The following is an 18,416-nucleotide window of genomic DNA, read 5'->3' as shown; positions in this document are numbered from 1 at the left end:
GCGTCAACAGTGCCGAGGCTGAGAGCCCTGCCTGGAAGGAGGCATCGGTGCGTAGTTCGGTAGTTTGGACCAATCTATGCTGGTCCCATTGTCCCTGTGGAAAGAGTAACTTGTACCAGGGCACACGTGACATCATTTTTTTCTCCTTAGCACCCACAGGGCTGGACACAGAGCAACTCACCCAGCCCTCTCTCGGCTTTCCCTTTCTCTTGTCAGTGAGGGGTCTCTCTTCTTCTCCCCACTTGCCCTACTGTGGCAGGGCCACCCTGCTTCCTACAGAGCCTCTGTCAGCCATGAGACCCAGTCCCGTTTCTGGTGAGCACAGACTCAGAGGTGAAAACTGGGAGCAGCAACAGCTGGAAGGAGACCAGCTAGAGACGCCAGGAGAGACAGCACTGCTCCATCCTTGTCAAGTGGCTGCGAGTGGTCTGGAGAACCCCAACAACGGGCATATTTTCTTTGGTTTTCAGTGACTACTTGAAGAGAGAAAATTTCCTGTGTGTGGCTTTCAGTAACTTGCCCTCCCTTCTAATACAGCTTCCCCCTCAAGCAAGTTCCCGACCCCAGCCCTCCAGTCCAGAGAGGCTGTTTCTGTTCTCCCCTGCCCCATGAGATTCCTGCCTGAAAGCCCCACCATCTCCTCCGCATCTCACCTCCTCCACAGCCACGTGGACCTCTTCCCTCTTGAAAATTCCTGCACAGTCCAGAGTCTATACAGCCCCACTTAGAATGTGATGGTGCTGCCTGGGGCTGGTCAGCCCTCTCCTTACTCCCAGCAGTAGTCTTGACCTTTAACTAGTACCATTGGCACCACCTGCCAGGCATTGTCCTGAGTGCTTTACACACACAACTCATTCAGCAGGTGAGAAACCAAGGCATCAAAGGATAGACTTGCCCAAGGCCACACAGCCAGTTGGGGGCAGAGCCAGTACAGCACTGTCACCAGGGCAGACAGCCTCTAGAAATGCACGCTCTCTGCACTAAGCCCTGCTGCCTAGAGCACATGTGCGTCATCTCCCTGGCAGGGGCACAAGCTCCTGGAGGGTGGGCATCACGCATCGAGTACCCACTGGCCTAGCAAATGGGTGGGTGCATGAGAGAAGCGCCACAGGCACCTGCAGTCCTGTCTTGTTGGCCTCTGGCTCAGCATGAGGCTGCCTTGGGGGAGCTCTGCCACGTGTACTTACTTGCAGAGGAGCGGGCTGGTACCTGGGCACAGGCGTAGACATGGCTGAAACGCCGGCCTGAGGAGGTCAGGTACCAGTGCTGGATGGCGGGCTGGGGGTCGTACTCCGTGACGGCCACGCCGTTCACAGCTGTCATCATGAGCATGTTGAGCACCTCGTTGGAGAGCTTGGTCCTCTCATCAGTCCTGATCCGGTTCATGGCCTTGAACCCCCGCTCACAGCAGGAGGTGGAGATGGGCACACAGACCACCACGGCCATGAGCTTGCTCAGCAGGGGGAAGCGGCAGTGCTGGGCCAGGGCGTTTTTGCAGAGCATGGAGAACGGGAGGTGCTGGGCAATGGCTTTCAGGCCCAGCCACTCCTCCAGCAGAGCTTCCTCACTGTATCCTGTTGGGAGGGAGCACTTGAAATACCTGGCCAGGGTGAGAATGTCATCATTCCCAAAACTGGCAAGTTCGATCCCACTCGGCCAGGCTATGGTGTCAAATACCTCCATGTTCTTGAGCTGTGGGGGTCGGTCTGCGTCAAACCTCTGCTGGAGGTACTCAATCCCCGTCAGGACCGTCCTCTCCCTATCCGCCTGGAACCGCTGTTCCGCTACCTCCAGTTTGTCCAGGCAGATGCCGTGGAGCCGCCCATCCTTGAAGCTGGCGTTGAATTCTTCCTCTTTGGGCCCCGCCTGGTGACGGAGGCTCTCCAGTGCCACGTAGGCCCGGCCCAGCGTGGCGTTCACCTCTGTAATCAGCACGATCTCCTTCTGGCACACCTCGGACAGAGGCCTGTAGATGCTCAGGAAGTCCAACAGGAAGTGGCAGAACTTGACAAAGTGGAAGCCGCGCATGAGCTTCAGCATCCCCTTGGCCCGGTGCCCAATCTGGCCCCCAGCCTCTGCCACGCTCTGGAGGTGCCTGGCCAGGGCGGGCCAGCTCGCGAGCAGCGCGTGCAGCGTGCGCCTCCTGCTGGCCACCCAGCGGACCGCATTCAGGTCCTTCAGGCGGATGATCTCCTGCTCCAGAGGCGCTGCACCTTCCTGCAGCTCGTTCAGCCTCTTGTTTGAGGACTGATAAAACTTGAAGACGGTGCGGATGTGCCGGTCACACTTCTTCACCAGATCGATGCTCCCGCAGGCGTCCACCACAGCCAGGTGCAGCCGGTGGGCCACGCAGTGGACAGGCAGCAGCTGCGGGATGACTTCTTGGAACTTTTCCACAAGGCCTCCTCTGCAGCTCAACATGTCTGAGCCATCCGTCCCCAGCCCCACCACCCAGCCAGGCTTCCGGAAGGGGATGTCCAGCTCATCCAGGGCAGAAACGATGGTCTCGAAGTACCCATCTGCTGTCTCACTGTAGAGAGGGGCCAGAGTGATGTAGGACTCTTTCACCTCCATCTGCTTGAAGTAGCGGATGTAAATCCCCACGCAGGCCTGCTCGGAGGCGTCGGTGGAGCTGTCCAGCAGCACGCTCACACAGGGCGAGTTCCGCACGTCCTCCAGGATCTCCCTCTTCAGGGTCTCCGAGATGTACTTGATGAACTGAGTGCACGCCGTGCGATTGCGGTACTTGCCTAGTATCATGGTCCCGGTGCTTTGGAGGAGCTGCAGGATCTTCTCAAAGTCATTCAGGGGCCTTGAGTGGTATGCGATGGAGTAGGCGGCATTGAAAAAGTGCTCCATGTTGGCCATGAGGTCGCTGGAGATCTCTGGAACGAGGGCAGTGTGAGGGGTGTCTTCCTTGATTTCAACCGTGTTGACACAGAGCCTGTGCGCTTTGCTGACTTCATGGTATTTTAAAGTCTCCACTTTAAAAGGCCCCGTGTAACCTCTGACTAACCGAGATGATTTGTCGTGGAGATTAGGTCTTTCTTTGCAGGCTGAGCAGAAGAGTTTGGTCTCTTTGGGGTCAATTACTAACCATGGGAACTGCCCAAACCATGACCTCTGAATGGAACGGGGCCTGTATGTCCTCTTGATTCTCCTAGGTCCATCTCCTTCCTCACAAATGCTCGAACTGCAGCAGGAGGCATGGGCCTCCACGGGAGAGGCTGGAAGCAACGCGGAGTCTGCAGCCGAGGCCTGTGTGTCCGCCTCTCTCACTGCCACCATCTTCTTGTTCCCTTTGGAGAAAATTAAATCATGCTTGGTTCTGCTACCCAGAACTCTGCCGTCTTCTATCAGCTAAGACACCCCCAAATTTAATAAGTATCCCTTAAGCAAGGCAGAGAAGATGAATGCAATCCTTCTTTCTAGAGATCATTAGTGGCATCCACTTAAACCCTCACCCATTCTTATCTGTGGAAGTTAATCTGGCTCCCCCAGAGTTGTTGCTAATCCTTGTGGGTTCTTTCACCAGCGCCCCAACCACCCTATCCACACAGCTACCCTGGGATCATGTGACACCAGATACCAATAAGTTCAATTAACTCCCTTGGCCACAGAGACTGCTGGGTAAGCAGGTGGCTTTCACTTTCGTGTGAGGCTCCACAATAGAATATGTTAAACACCTGCCAAGTCTTCTACGAGCCTCAGAAAGAAGTAAGTGTAGCAGCTACAAGCCAAGAAATTACTGATTGAGATACGCAAGACAACGAATTCTCACAAACCAATGGTGCTGTCACCGAGCACTGGCGAAGGAGGGAGAAGGGATGAGAGGCTCACAGATGTCTGGGTCCCCTGGCTCCTCGAGACCAGTGTCCCCACGTACCTGCTCCCACCAGCTCTGCCACAGCCTCCATCAGCACTTCTGCTTACAAAAGGACCTGTTTTTTCCCAGTTTCCCAGACTACTCTACACTCTGTGGACAGGGTTAGTTGCTTATTCATCTTGTCTACCCAGGGCCTCCTGCCAGGCTTGGTGCCCAATCGGCCCCCATCTGATGAGCACGGCTGAGCTCATGCTGTCTGACTCACCATAGCCGCCTGGGCCCTGGCACGTGTCCTTCAGAATGCTGTAGGTTTAGACTCACCTGGAGGACGACTTTTCCCCCACTTTGGCCCATTTGTGTCCCTGATCCAGGGTGCAGCCCTCCGCTCCAGTTTGGAGATCAAGTCTGGCTTGGCAGCAGCAGGTCCTGTTGTAAGGATGAAGAATCATGCTGATGTCACTGCTGTGGCCAAATCGAGTAGCCCCCTCAAGCTAGACCCGGTTCCTGAAGTACACAGAGGTGTCTCTGGGTTCTGTCCTTATAAAGTCTAGTCGGCCAGGGGCAGGCTGAGCGCAAACCCAGAGTGCCAAAGAGGCAGTAAGGGGAGGGGTACCCCTCAGCTAGGATAGGACTTCCTCAGATCCATGGGCCAGCCATACACACCAGATGGGGAAGGGTGGAAACAGGAAGAAACATAGGGACTAAGCAGGAGAGGGAGGCAGGGGACAGCAGCCACATGACAAGTGGAAGGTGCCACCCACAGCTGGCCCACGCACGTGCCCCTCTGCCCCCACAGCTGGCCCACGCACGTGCCCCTCTGCCCCCACAGCTGGCCCACGCACGTGCCCCTCTGCCCCCACAGCTGGCCCACGCACGTGCCCCTCTGCCCCCACAGCTGGCCCACCACGCACGTGCCCCTCTGCCCCCACAGCTGGCCCACGCACGTGCCCCTCTGCCCCCACAGCTGGCCCACGCACGTGCCCCTCTGCCCCCACAGCTGGCCCACGCACGTGCCCCTCTGCCCCCACAGCTGGCCCACGCATGTGCCCCTCTGCCCCCACAGCTGGCCCACGCATGTGCCCCTCTGCCCCCACAGCTGGCCCACGCATGTGCCCCTCTGCCCCCACAGCTGGCCTTTGTGAAGGTGACCAACTACATGGGTTTTTGAAAGGGGCACTTGGAGGGCCCCCTGAAATACCTACCACCTGCAATGGAGCCTGAAATCTGACTAAAGGGGATTTGTGTCTTTGGATTAAGCACTGCCCTTTACTTAAAATAGGAATATTGTTCAGGGGTATGCAAATAAACCATTTCCTCTATTGAAAATAAGCTCCATCACTATCTACATCATGCTTTTGTGTGTGTCTATGTGAATGCGTGCCTAAACTGTCTGTGGAGGGCCACACAAGCAACTGGGCCTGTGGGTGCTCCTGGGGAGGAACTGAAGGACAAGGGAAAAGGGAGATTGGTTTCCACTATTCATCTTTGGATCACTTGACTATACTTATATATATAATGATACATATATGTGTGTGTCAATATCTACATATTTACTACTAATAAAAATATAAATAAGTAAATTACTAAAGTGTGTTAGATTGAACATATATCCTTCTTAAAATATCTCTAAAATGAGGGCAAAGGAATAAAAATCACAAAATGAGGTATAAGCCCAAGATAAATTGGATTAGGAATGCAAATCCATTTTTGGAAGGAAAGGAGACAAAAGAAAGAGAAACAAACAGAGCTGAACACCAAATGCCTGCAGAGGGGTTAACAAGGAGAAGCAAGCTGGTTGGTACCAGAGAATCCCAGAAAGATTCAGAAACTGCAGGCAACAGGTATGGGAGAACGTGGTGGGTGGGGAATGGGTGGGAGCAGCGGACTGGCTCAAATCTGACAGAGATCTGATCAATCCCAGGTCCTCACCTATTCCAGGAAACCAGGAAACACCACCACCACCACACCCCGGAGGAGAAGAGAGGTTCAGTCTACAGAAAAACTTATCCAGAAAGGCTCCAGACCCCAGATACCACGTACACAGAAAGGTGAAGGGGTGGTGCAGTACTGAAAGCAGGGAGATCAAGTCATGTCTATGGACCAAGGGGTGCACCGCTCAACTCCAAGAATGCTGGCTGGGCTTATCATACCCTCCAAACAGGAGACGGGAAGCGTTTTCTTTGGAAAAATGGAATTGCCCTTCCCTCTCCCCTCAAAAGATCTATGGACACTGACTTTTGTGGGTCCTGCAGTAAGACATCTGGGTTTACAGCTGGTCACCCTACAGTGAAAAGTGAAACCTACTCCTGATGCTTCCCAGCCATGCACAGGTCTGCAGCCATGCACAGGGCTTCCAGTCCGTTTCTAAGGCTTACTCGTACACAGGAATGAACCTAGAGATAATTATTTAAGAAAAGCCTCTAACATGAAAGAGAGAAACCAAAACAAGTAGGAAAAGATTTGGAAAAACTTGAAATATAGCAGGAAGCAAAACAAAACTTCAAAATAATGAGAATTAATATTCCCAGAGAGAAAACTCATGATAGCCATTCATGAAAGAAGAAATAAGAGTGTTTAGCAACTAAAAAACCCAATAGAATAAAAAAAATAGCATTGTTAGAAAATAAAATGGAAGAAATGTCCAAGAAAGTAGCATAAAAAAGATAAAAGCAGAAAATAGGAGAAAAAGAAACAAACAGAAAACCAGAGACTCAATCCAGGAAGTCCAATATCAAACTAATAGGAAGGAGTTTCTGGAAGAAAGAAAAGAGAAAATAGGAAGAAATCTACAAGAAAATTTTCCCAAACAGGGAAAGACCAGTTTCCACATGGAAGGGAAACACCAGATACCCAAAACAAAAGATTAAAAACACACTTTATATAAAACATCAAGGCATGTCATTAAAATTTTGAGAAAATTGAAATCAATTTCAAAAGCTTTCAGAGCAGAACAAATGTGCCATGTTGAAAGATTCTGCAATAAGAAGGCACTAGACCTCCCAACAGCACCAGTAAAACTTAAAAGGGCAATGCTTCCAAAATGCTGAGGAAAAGCATTTCCAACCTAGAATCCTATATGCCCAAACAAGTTATCACTGAATCGTGAGCGAAGAATATGATGTTTTTAGACTGGATGCGTCACAGAAAGAAGGCGTCCCCTGCACCCTTCCTTAGGAAACCACTGGAAGATGTGCACTAAGAAGATGAAGACGTCAACCACAAAAGAAGAGATAGACTCGGGAAATGGGGGAGAGACAAAGGCACATCTCAGGCCACAGGTGTGCCGCAGGCCTGACGTCTGCCTGGGTCAGACAGAGCAGGGGAGGAGAAGGCCCTGGGAGAGAAGTCTCCAGAGAAAGAAAGAAATGGACAGACCACAGGATGTCCCGTCACGTGGAAAAGACTCTTCGGAGGAGTTTTATAATTCCACTGGAGAGTCTGAGAAGACCTGATGAGGGTAAAGAAAGAGAGAAAAATAAAAAAGAAGAAAAAATTTTCCAATTTGAGGGGGAAGAGTCCAACAATGAAGGAAACACCATCACAATACACCACCTTGTTCAGCAGTAAATCACACATAATCATAACTGGGCAAATAATTTATACCAATGTAACCAACAAAGTGTGATGTACCTGTTCTGAGAGGATGGAGGGAAGAGAAGCGGGGGCCCAGGTGATGTAACAGGGCCGTATCTCCATCTTCCACAGTAGGAATCAATAGAGAATATCTAAAATCAATAAATCAGGAATACAATAAACATAAGCCACAGGATATTAAAGTGTGATTCCGGCTGCCTGCTCTGGCTGAAAGCCCCCCAAAGCAGGAGCCAGCTCTTCCACATTCCAAAGCCAGACACGGACACATGACCTGGAAAGAGAATGGCTGAGGGCCGGGGGCTGTGGCTCCAGCCCGCGACCATCGAGAGGAGTCACAGAGCTGAGACTGAAGGAGCCAGGAAGTTGGGCACCAGGGATGTTTCTGGAAAGCATTGTCAAGGGTATTGTGAGCCTCTCTGACTATAGGGAGTGGTGGGTGCACCCTTTCCCTTAACCTGACCTGTATCTCTGGGAGCTGTGAATGGCCACGAGTCCAGCCCTGGATAAGACTAAGGTAGCAATGGGGTGCCTTGGAGGTGGCCATGTCGAGAAAGGCCTACAATCCCAGGTCTGGGAGAGCACAGGGTCTGGAAGTGCTTCTATGGTTCAGATGTGGGCCACATGGGGAATGAGAAGAGGCCTGGCGTTGTCTGTGGGGCCTGCCCGTGACGGCTGACTACCGATGTGATACTCCCCTGTGAAGGCGCCTATATAGACAGGCTGCCAGGGCAGACATTCACTCATGTCCAGGCAACTGTAAGTGAGAGGGTCTCAGTGCCTGTCAGGGGTATTGCAGAACCCACAAACACCCAAAGAAGAGAACCAGCTTTAAAGGACTACAGCTCTAAGTAGCTGGTTTCAGATTACATGTCAAATGAAACCTTTCTTATACCTCTCCTACCCACCAACACCATTCCCACTGAAGATGAGTCAGAAATTCTGAAACCAGCAGGGGGTGGGAGAAGAGGAGCCCCTTTCTTCCTATGGCATGGGTCCAGATTCTACAGCCACAGCAGGTTGAGGTGGGAAAGGCAAGAATTGAGTGTTAAATGAAGTCCAGATTTTCTACTACTACACAGAGACGGGGCTTTTGTTTCCTAAATTTTCCTTTTGGTAAATCCCTGATATAATTTCAAATTTACAGAAAAGATTGAATAACACAAGGAACTCCAATCATTGACATTTTGCCCCATGTGTTCCAGCATGCTTGTGAGCTCACAGGCACGCTCTCCTGCTGGGTCTGTACATACAGCTACAATATGTTTCTGAACCATTTGAGAGTAAATTGTTTGCATGCCCCTTTATTCCTAAATACTTCATGTGTATTACCCAACAAAAAAGGACCCTTTCATAGGTAGTAGGTGGGATTCGAACATGGACTCCAGGGCCCTCACCCTGGCCTAACCTCCTCCCCTTGAGGTGAGGGGACTCTGAACAGGATGTGAGGTCACACTGTCATCATGTTACCTTGCACAGCAAAGGGAGATTAGCCGGTGGAGCCGACCTAATTACACAGCTCTTTAAAAGCTGGTGCTGTTCTCAGCTGGCAGCAGCCCAGGAAGTCAGAGCTTCAAGGCACATGACGATTCCACACACTGCTGCCTGCCTGAGCACGGAGGGGGCCACAGGGAAGCACCCGAGAGCAGCTCCTGGGCTGAAAGTGCTCCCCGCTGACAGGCAGCAGGAGAACTGCAAGGAGCTAGATTCTGGCAACAGCATAAGTGAGCTCAGAGCCTCCAGACAGGAGCCTGCCTGGCCGGCCCCTTGGTTTGGGCTAAGACCCTAAGCAGAGAACCTGATCAGGCCCACCTGGACTCCCGACCTGCAGAGTTGTGAGATAATACATGAGTCTGCAGTCATTTGAAATGGGGCAGCAGAAAGCAAAGGTGTCTTACACAATCAGAGTTATAATGATCAAAACCAGGAAACTCAACACTGATATCATACTATTATCTAATCTAAGTTCATACTAAATTTCTTCACTTGTCCCCACAATGTCTCTATAGCCCAGCATCTGTCCTAGCATCATGCACTCAAGTTGTCACACCTCTTCAGTCTCCTTTAATTAAGGTAGTTTGCCAGCCTTTCTCTGTCTTTTTGATCAGGACACTTTTGAAGAGTTTTGTACCAGGCATTGAGCTCACTGAAATTAGAACAGGAAGATTTTATGTTATTTGAGTGTGACAAGAAAAAGTTCCAGGCCCTGCCTAGATTTAACCCAGAGGGTGAGAAAGAAAAGGTCCCCAGAGCTGACATGCTCAGCAGTGAGCAGGAGGATGCAACTGTTTTATGAGCGCGTCCTGCGGGAGTCCGTCCCTCCTAAGATAATGTCCACATATATTATTTAGAAATAATGCGGCAAATTCTGGAAGAAACAGCTACAAGATTCTGGGGAACAGGACTTTGTAAAAGAGAAAGGTGGGACAGGGGACTGTCATTTTTCTTTTTTTTTTTTTTGAGATGGAGTCTGGCTCTGTCGCCCAGGCTGGAGTACAGTGGCACGATCTTGGCTCACTGCAACCTCCACCTCCCGGGTTCAAGCGATTCTCCAGCCTCAGCCTCCCGAGTAGCTGGAACTAAGGGCGCGCACCACTACGCCCGGCTAATTTTTGTATTTTTCGTAGAGACGGGGTCTTGCCATGTTGGCCAGGCTGGTCTCGAACTCCCAACCTCAGGTGATCCACCTGCCTCAGTCTCCCAAAGTGCTGGAATTACAGGCGTGAGCCACTGCACCCGGCAGAAATATTTTTAAAGAATAATTGAAAACAAACAGGGATCAAATGTTCCCAAATCTGTTTGCCTCCGTTTATATTCCCTTTGGGGACTGTCCACCTTTGACTGCCGCTGGTGCCACCACCCTGGCCCAGGAATACCATACCCTGATGGTACCTCTCTGAAGCTGCAGCCTACATCTTATCAAAACCTCTTCTTTTTGTTCCTTTCCAAACAAATGAAACAGGGGAATTTTCAGCGTTTTCTATGACTTAGTAATGGAAAAAGAACAAGGGCACAAAACTGTGGCGAGTGCGTGCACACACCCACAAACACCCACATTCCATAACAGTCCATAACAATGGTTTGGCCTACAAAGGACTCCTCATCCTTCCAGGCTAACTTCACCAAGGGCCAGCAGGCCCTATCCCATGAATCCATTCTACAAAAGCCACTCTAGCCAGGTGCAGTGCGTGTGCCTGTAATCCCAGATACTCAGGAGATGGAGGCAGGAGGATCGCCTGGGCCCAGGAGTTTCAGTCCTGACTGGACAATATAGAGAGACCCTATCTCAAACAAACAAATAAATAAATAGATGCCACTCTAGCCCCTCACCTTGGCTCTTCTCTCTCTAGCTCCTGGCTGCCCCCACTTGGAGGCCATCAACGCATGCCCTGCCGTGGAGAAGCTGGCTTCCCAGACACCACCTGGGGGACTTGAACTCCCCTGCTCATCTTCTTTAGGGCCCTCCCACTCAGTGTTGGTTTCCATGAGTGACACAGCACCTTCCCCCAGCTCTGTAAGGCCTGGCTGTAGTTACCGACTTCTCCTGTGGACAAGAAACTGCCCACCTGCAGTGAGTGGCCACTCAGCATACGACGACACCTTTACAAATAAAAGCAAGGGCTACCCACATAGTCCCTATGTTGGCCTATTTCTGTTAATGACAAATATTAGTTTCTTAACAGTGGGATGTAATTGAGATTTCTGGCTGCTTTTTGGGAAGAAGCAACAGACTTCATCAGATATGGCAAGCCAGGTGCAGTGGCTCACGCCATAATCCAACACTTTGGGGGGCTGAGTCAGCAGGATCACTTGAGTCCAGCAGTTTGAGACCAGCCTGGGCAGCAAAGTGAGACCCCATCTCTACAAAAAAAGTTAAAAATTAGCCAGGTGTTGTGGCATGCGCCTGTAGTCCCAGCTACTTGGGAGGCTAAGGCAGGAGGATTGCTTGAGCCCCGGAGTTCAAGGTTACAGTGAGCTATGATGGCACCACTGCACTCCAGCCTGGGCAACAGAGTGACAGCCTGTCTCACACACACACACACACACAAACAAAACTGAGTTCACCCCAAGAAGAAGTTTTGTGCTCTATTTACAAACAAATAATTAAAAGATAATGCAAAATAATATTTGGTTTTCAACTCTTAAAGCATTTGTTATGGAGGGTAAAGTGTGGGAAATAGAAAAAAAACAAGCCAAAGTAAAAATAATAACAATTAGAGAATCTCCACTATGTTTTAACACTACTTTATATCCCAATTTAATACTATTATATATTACTTTTAAACATACAAATAGCTTATGTCAGGCCCTGCCCATAGTCTCCAGGCTCCTTAAGATGCCTCTATATCTCAAACATGAAGAACTGTTTAAATTCGGGGATAGTTAAAGGATAACCAGAGACCCAATTAAAGTAACTGAAAGGAATCACACACATGCAACTCCGTTTCTAGACTCCCACACTTGTCTCAATTTCACGGACAACCGGAGAGGCCAGGCCCATCCCCTAGAAAGCCTTTCTGATTCCTGCCTCTGACCCTCAAGGAGAATGAGTTCCCTTCCCTCTGATTACATTTTTTGTTCATCCAAATAAAACTTAAAGACCTTAGTTAGCTGAGATTTCCCTACTGCCTAATTTAGGTAAATGAAAAAGAAACTGATAAAATGTTTAGATCATGCTCTGTCAAAACACAAAACGCGAGGAAACAGGCACAGGCTAAACAATCCTGGCCAGCCCTCCCTGCACTGCCACAGAAGCTGCCCTGGGCTGGCAACACCATCGCCTGGTACCTTCACAATCGCCTGGGGGCTTCACAGTGAAACTGAGTTGCTAGTGCCAATTACATTAAAGGAAAACCCAACTTTTTGTAGAGGGTATGCATTTTTAAGACAAGTGTGAATTTTGCCCTCACTCTCACTGCTCTTCAGCACAGCAGGGGCAGTGATACTCTGAAGGGATACACCTAACCTAGAGCATGACGACGAAACCTCTGTCACCACAAAATAAATAATTTAAGTCACTTCTGAATGTTTGGGAAGCCATTTAAAAGTTATGAACAATGACAAAAACATGTTGGCCAGGTGTGCTGGCTCATACCTGTAATCCTAGCACTTTGAGAGGCCAAGGCAGGTGGATCAACTGAGGTCAGGAGTTCAAGACCAGCCTCGCCAATGTGGTGAAACCCCGTGTCTACTAAAAAAACAAAAATTAGCCTGGGAGGCAGAGGTTGCAGTGAACCAAGATCACGCCACCGCACTCCAGCTTGGGCGACAGAGCGAGACTCTGTCTCCAACAAAAAAAGTTGTCTTTCCATCTTGATGCTTCATAAGAACCTTGCTAATCTGCCAGAAAGAGGCAAAGAGAAGATAAAACAGCAGATGCAGGAGAGGAGAGCACCATCCTGACGAGTAAGAGGCACTGCCCTCTTCCTAATCTGCCAAGGTCCAAACCCCATGACTCCCGTGCTGAAGGCTGCCAGCCCTTGCCGGCGCCTGGCCAGGATGCAGGAGCCTTAGCCCTGGGCTGCATAGATAGGGGTGGCTCTGCCAGGCCGTCCCCTCCATCATGGCTCAATGCCCTTCCTCCTTCTGATCCACCTGGTTTTGAACTCAATTAAAACATTTCCTACTCTATAAAGGCTTCCTGATTCCTCCCGCCAATGCCCAGGAAATCAAATCCCTCTTCTTCAGTAGCCCCGGGTACTCTTCTGGAAGCTCTTTTATGGGAGACTGTATTATTTTATAGTTTCTTATTAAAATGTCTGTCTCTCCCACAAATGTGCTAGGCCCTTGAAAGCAGAGACCATGGATCAGCTGTGTTCATCTGGCACATAGTAGGTACTCCAAAATGTCTGGTGGGGGACGAATGGATGAACAGATGGGTGGATGAGAAGGTGATAAAGCACAGTTACCCCAAGCAGGGGAGTTCTGAGGTGCAAAAGACAGGATCAGTCTCTGCCTACACACAGGGAGGGGGCAGGAATGGGAAGATAACCACAAGCCACAGCTCCCCTTGTGGGCTTCCCAAGTCAAATGAGGGTGGCCAATAAGAGGCTCGGTGCGTCTTTACCCAAGGATGCCAACAGCTCGTAGTTCATCCGCATCACGTCTCTGTACAGCTCCTTCTGCCACTTGTCTAGCATGCCCCACTCCTCCCGGGTGAAATACACTGCCACATCCTCGAACACCACCGGCAGCTCCTCAAACACCACAGGAACCTCCTCCGACAGCCCCTCTGCAGAAGGGTCCTGGAACAAAGAGCAGTGGCCACTCAGCACCGCCTGCCGAGCCAGATTCCCACGCGACACTTCTGGGGCCTTTGGAAGCCCTATTTCTCCTGGGAAGCTCACCAAGAGGCCCAGATGCACTCAGAGGAATTAATTTATCCATTGAAAGTCAAAGAATCAAATTCAGGAGGCCAGAATTAGTAGGTAAAAACCAAGTGAGATTCAGTCAGATCCTAGGATCTCCTGGGCGGAAATGAAAGCGTGTGGAAAGAACAGGCAGCTGGGCAGAGCCTCTCACTGCATGCTGTCCTCAGAGTCCTGAGAGCTGCCTCCTGGTCACCTACAACTAAAAGGTGACCGTGTGCCTCTAGGAGCACCTGCTAAGATTTCCCAATGGGATGGGAACAAAGAGGTGGTCAAAAAAGCTAAAGATGCTTACGACCGGTGACTGGTTTACACATGCCTCACTGCTGAATTCAGATGATAAAAGGTTAGATCGGTTCATTAGCTTCTAATACTAAAAAATATCAGGAAGAGGAAAAGAAACAAGCTATGCTGTTTTTCTGGATTTTGGAAAAATGAGAGTTTACGAAGTTGAACTGGATTCCTTATGATGTCAGCTCTAGGAGGAACCTCCGAGCTATTCTCACCAGACTCCTGGAGGGGAGTTAAAAATGATTTGTTGTAAAATTCTACTTCTATGCAATAGGAGAGAAATGCGGAAGCTTCCAATGAACGTAGTTTCCTTACAGGACAACGTTCCAAAGCATTCGGTAACTACAAAGGAAACCTAAGGTGGGCGCTAGAGTACTTTAGCGCCCACCAGTGCTGCGGGGAGTGGAAGGAAAGCATGGACTGGCAGCTCAGGACTCTGGGCAGATTCTGGCACTGATTACAAGAGCTCTAGGACCCCGGACATGTCACTTCCTCCAAAGTCTGTGTTCTTCCAACAAGACGAGTTTAATAGCACCTGCTCTACCGGCCTCACAGCAACATCAGAAACATTATTACATCAAACAACATGTAAAACTGCAATGTTTAAAAGTGCAACATGACTCCAAACTTAAAATTTAAAAAATACTAGCCAGGTGCGGTAGATCATACCTGTAATCCTAGCATTTTGGGAGGCTGAGGTGGGAGGACTGGTTGAGTCCAGGAGTTCAAGACCAGCCTGGGCAATATAGTGAGATTCCCATCTCTACGAAAAATAAAAAATTATCCAGGTGTGGGGGCACACACCTGTGGTCCCAGCTACTTGGGAGGCTGAGTGGGAAGGATTGCTTGAGCCTTGGAGGTAAAGGCTGCAGTGAGCTATGATCACACCACAGTCCAGCCTGGGTGACAGAGCGATACCCTGTCTCTTAAACAAAACAAATTTAAATATTGACTATTTAAGAGCTCTGTGATTTTGTGGTTGTAGGCTATTTCTTGAGATCTGTGTTTATTTTGGATTCTGAATAAAGATGATTGTTTCCTTTATACCAGAAGTAGAAATGTTCTATCTCACTAATTATGTTATTTGCAAAAAGGAGATGATAATAGGGTTGTTGTCCAAATTAAATGAGATAATACATGGAACACATCTAAAACAATGCCTAGTCCATGATAAGCATGTTGGTATACGCTAACATTATGATGTTAGCAGTGGGTTATCACTAGTATGCTTTTTTCCATCATCAGCATGGATATACATTATTGTCAGTATAGAGTCCTTCTCTGTAAGACACAGCAATCATTATAAATGTATTACCTGAATGCAGGATTCTACTGCATCATTATATAAAATATTAATGTCTGAGGAGCTGTGGATGCTATCAGTGATTTCTTTTTGCCTCAAATCTGAAATGCAGTCTAGATACATTGCAGGAATTGCTCCATTCCCCCCAGGGTCCTCTAGTTCAGCTCTTGAGCTTGGCAGGAGCTCAGCCATGCTATCAAATCCTCCCAGAGGCCCTGGGGGATAGAATATGGGGTAATCTGCAGTGAAGAGTGGCTCCGGGCTGGCCAGGACATCACCAGGTGGGTCTCTGATGCTCCGGAACCGGGCTGCCCAGATGGGGTCCCTTGCTGCCAAGGCATTGACACAGAACATGTGGGCCTTGCTCTTGGCATGGTATTTGAGAGTCTCCACCTTGAATGGTCCTGTATAACCTTCTATTAGTCTTGACCGTTTGTCCCTGATGGAGGGGTATTCTCGGCAAGCACAGCAGAACAGAGCCGTCTGCTCCTCATTCATGATCAGCCACGGAAACTGCACAAACCACGACTTCTGGATGGATCGGGGCTTCAGAAGTTTCCTGCTTCTTCCTGCCCCGTCTCCCTCGATGTGTCCACTGCCTGTACTGAGGTGGGAAAGGCAGGCTTTCTTCTGAGGCGGGAGGGACTGTCCACTCTCCCTGGTGGGACCTTGCACCTCCATTTCTTCCATGTAGCCCTTCTGTTTTTTTCCTTTAGAGAAGAGACAGAAGGGATTTGCTTTAAAATCCTATAGTTAGAGCCACTGCAACTCACAGGGGCTCTGAGGTACACCAAATATGAAAGACGGAAAGCGCGCACACACACATCTGAATTGTCTTCTAGTCCTGGCCAAGTCTGCAAGCCCTTCCCTCACCTAATCCAGAATAAAGCCAAAGGGATGGGCTTTACGGAACCCTCCCCCTCCTTTTTGTTTTTTGAATTTAAAGGACAGATACAACCGGCCAAAAGGAAATCTTTGCAATCTGATCCATGAAACGTACAATCTTCAGGAGTCAAAATTTATTTATGGGTAAGAACACTGACATAATAGAATATAGGATTTTAAAAAGATCATTAAAGCCACACACCGCAACTCCAGGGGAAGAGAGCTACCTATCTCCTGGGCAGGCAGTTTTCGTCCCCAGGTAGTTTTCCTTAAGCTGTAATCTATCTTCGAATACTTCTACCTCAAAGTACTGGATGCTGACCCAGTCCCCAAGAGAAACTCAAGTCTAATTCCTTTCTTATAACATAAACCTTCAAACAGATGAGGACTCTCATGACCTCACATCTTTCTTCTTCAAGCTGAACTAGAAGTTTCTTTATTCACTTAGATGAAATGCAACTCAAAAGACTCTAACTCCTGTGGAACCATTTCTTATGTACCAACATAAGTTCCAATGCCCAGTGGCTGAGGACTCAACATTTTTTGTGCCAGGCCAACAGACTGGTCTACAAAACTGTAGGGGCATGAAGCTGTTAATAAGAGTCAGAAGGCTCAAAATAAGAGCCAAGCAAGGAGAAATGAAACAAAACAAATTTGTCTCTATGATACTTTCCAGAGTCACAAAGCTGTCTAGAGCTCCTTGTGGTCTGAGAGAAATCACAAGGGAAAACAAACTTCTGTGATTTGATTCATACAGGATCTTGTTCCCCACCTCCCTCTTCTCCCACAGTAGGGGCCGGGTTAACTCAGTTATTTTACATAATGCCAAGATGTCATCTGGCCTGGCTAAGCCAACCCCTGAACAGGAGGGTCTTATCGAAAGAGGAAAGAAAAGATAAATCCCTAGAACTTAGCAGACAGCTGTTCATTCATTCATTCATTCATTCCGTGATTATCTATTGTGCAACGGCTGGGTGCCAGGTATTGTTCTAAGCACTAGGAATATGGTTATAAATAAGACAAAGTCATGCCTTCATGGAACTCATAATAATTATAAATAAACATATTCTCCTGGGTAGAAATAAGACAATGGGAGATGAGAGGTTGGAGAAGGACATTAGGGGCAGTGTGTATATTTAGATATTAATCAGATGACACCTGAGAGGAAAAGAGCAGTGCCAGTCGGTGGAGAACAGGAAGGGCAGAGGATGAGCCTGAAGTCCTGGGGCTGCCCCTGCTCCCTCTCCAGCCAAGCACCCGCCCCTGAGTGCAGGTCCACACTCACCTGGGTGATGCTCCAGAAGGCTCCTCTGGCCCTGGACGCTGCCAAGCCATGGCTCTGGCCCTCGTCCGAATTTACAGAACAGCTCAGGATTGGCAACAGTTGGTCCTGAGTAAAAAAAAAGAGAGAGAGAGAGAGAAAAGCACTATGAATACCTGGCTCTGGGTCACAACACGAAGGAGGTATCTGTCTGCGACATCTCTCGGCATGGTGAGATAAGGGGCCAAGGAGGAAAGTAGGAGTCTTGGTGGTTCAGCACAGTGGTTCAGTGGTTTAGAAACTCTTATCTGTGAGGCCCCTAATAGAATAGGAGACTAGGAGAAAGGAATGAGGGCACAAGAAGGCTAAACAGGTATAAAAACTATGGGTCAGAAACCCAAATGCTGAGAGGGGCCAGCCTGGTAATATAACAGAAGAAACCAAGCCAAGTGCAGGGGCTGTGGCAACCTGCAAGACGTAAGGGAACAGTAGCTACTCAGCTGCAGAAGGGCTGCCACTCAGGATGCAGGCTCAGCCCTGCCACACCATCCCGTTTGTCAAGAGATGCCAGAAATCCATATTCTTATGTGAAAACTCCTAATAACTAAATATTGACAATTTACTTAAATATTTTTAAGAAGCCAAACAAAAGAAATGAAAGCCAAAAAACAAAGCAAAACAAAACTTCAAGCAGTGAGCCATACCTGGCCCATGAGCTGCTATTCTGCAACTTCTGGTTTGGAAGAATCAGTGGTTTTCAAACTCTTTTAGCTGGCCCAGGAAGACTCACCCCAGCTGCAGTCCTTCCACCCACAAAATGCTGATTGTTGCTTCTACCATGCCTTACACAGGGGCCAAGATGAAATAAGGAAAAGACAGGCAGGGTAGACA

General features: G+C 49.0%; 1 protein-coding gene across 9 annotated transcripts in view; it reads right to left on the bottom strand.

The window, feature by feature from the left end:
- ZNF862 (zinc finger protein 862) overlaps positions 1–18,416 on the bottom strand; it is a 29,025-nt gene that overhangs the window by 3,645 nt on the left and 6,964 nt on the right. For 7 of the 9 annotated variants that reach the window (XM_024249977.3, XM_054560721.2, XM_024249978.3 and 4 more), the window contains 5 exons: positions 17,550–17,654; positions 15,392–16,089; positions 13,485–13,662; positions 4,148–4,252; positions 1,188–3,299 (listed from right to left, as the gene is read on the bottom strand). In XM_024249977.3, coding sequence (XP_024105745.2) covers positions 1,188–3,299; positions 4,148–4,252; positions 13,485–13,662; positions 15,392–16,089; positions 17,550–17,654 — 3,198 coding nt within the window. Of the gene's footprint in view, positions 1–653; positions 3,300–4,147; positions 4,253–13,484; positions 13,663–15,391; positions 16,090–17,549; positions 17,655–18,229; positions 18,368–18,416 lie in introns of all 9 variants that reach the window. The other 2 variants (XM_054560718.2, XR_008527607.2) reach the window with 2 other exon arrangements.

Source organism: Pongo abelii, chromosome 6, assembly GCF_028885655.2.
Source record: "Pongo abelii isolate AG06213 chromosome 6, NHGRI_mPonAbe1-v2.0_pri, whole genome shotgun sequence".
NCBI lineage: Eukaryota > Metazoa > Chordata > Mammalia > Primates > Hominidae > Pongo > Pongo abelii.
Note: the sequence above shows the minus strand (reverse complement) of the source record. Positions and strands in the feature narration are given on the sequence as shown.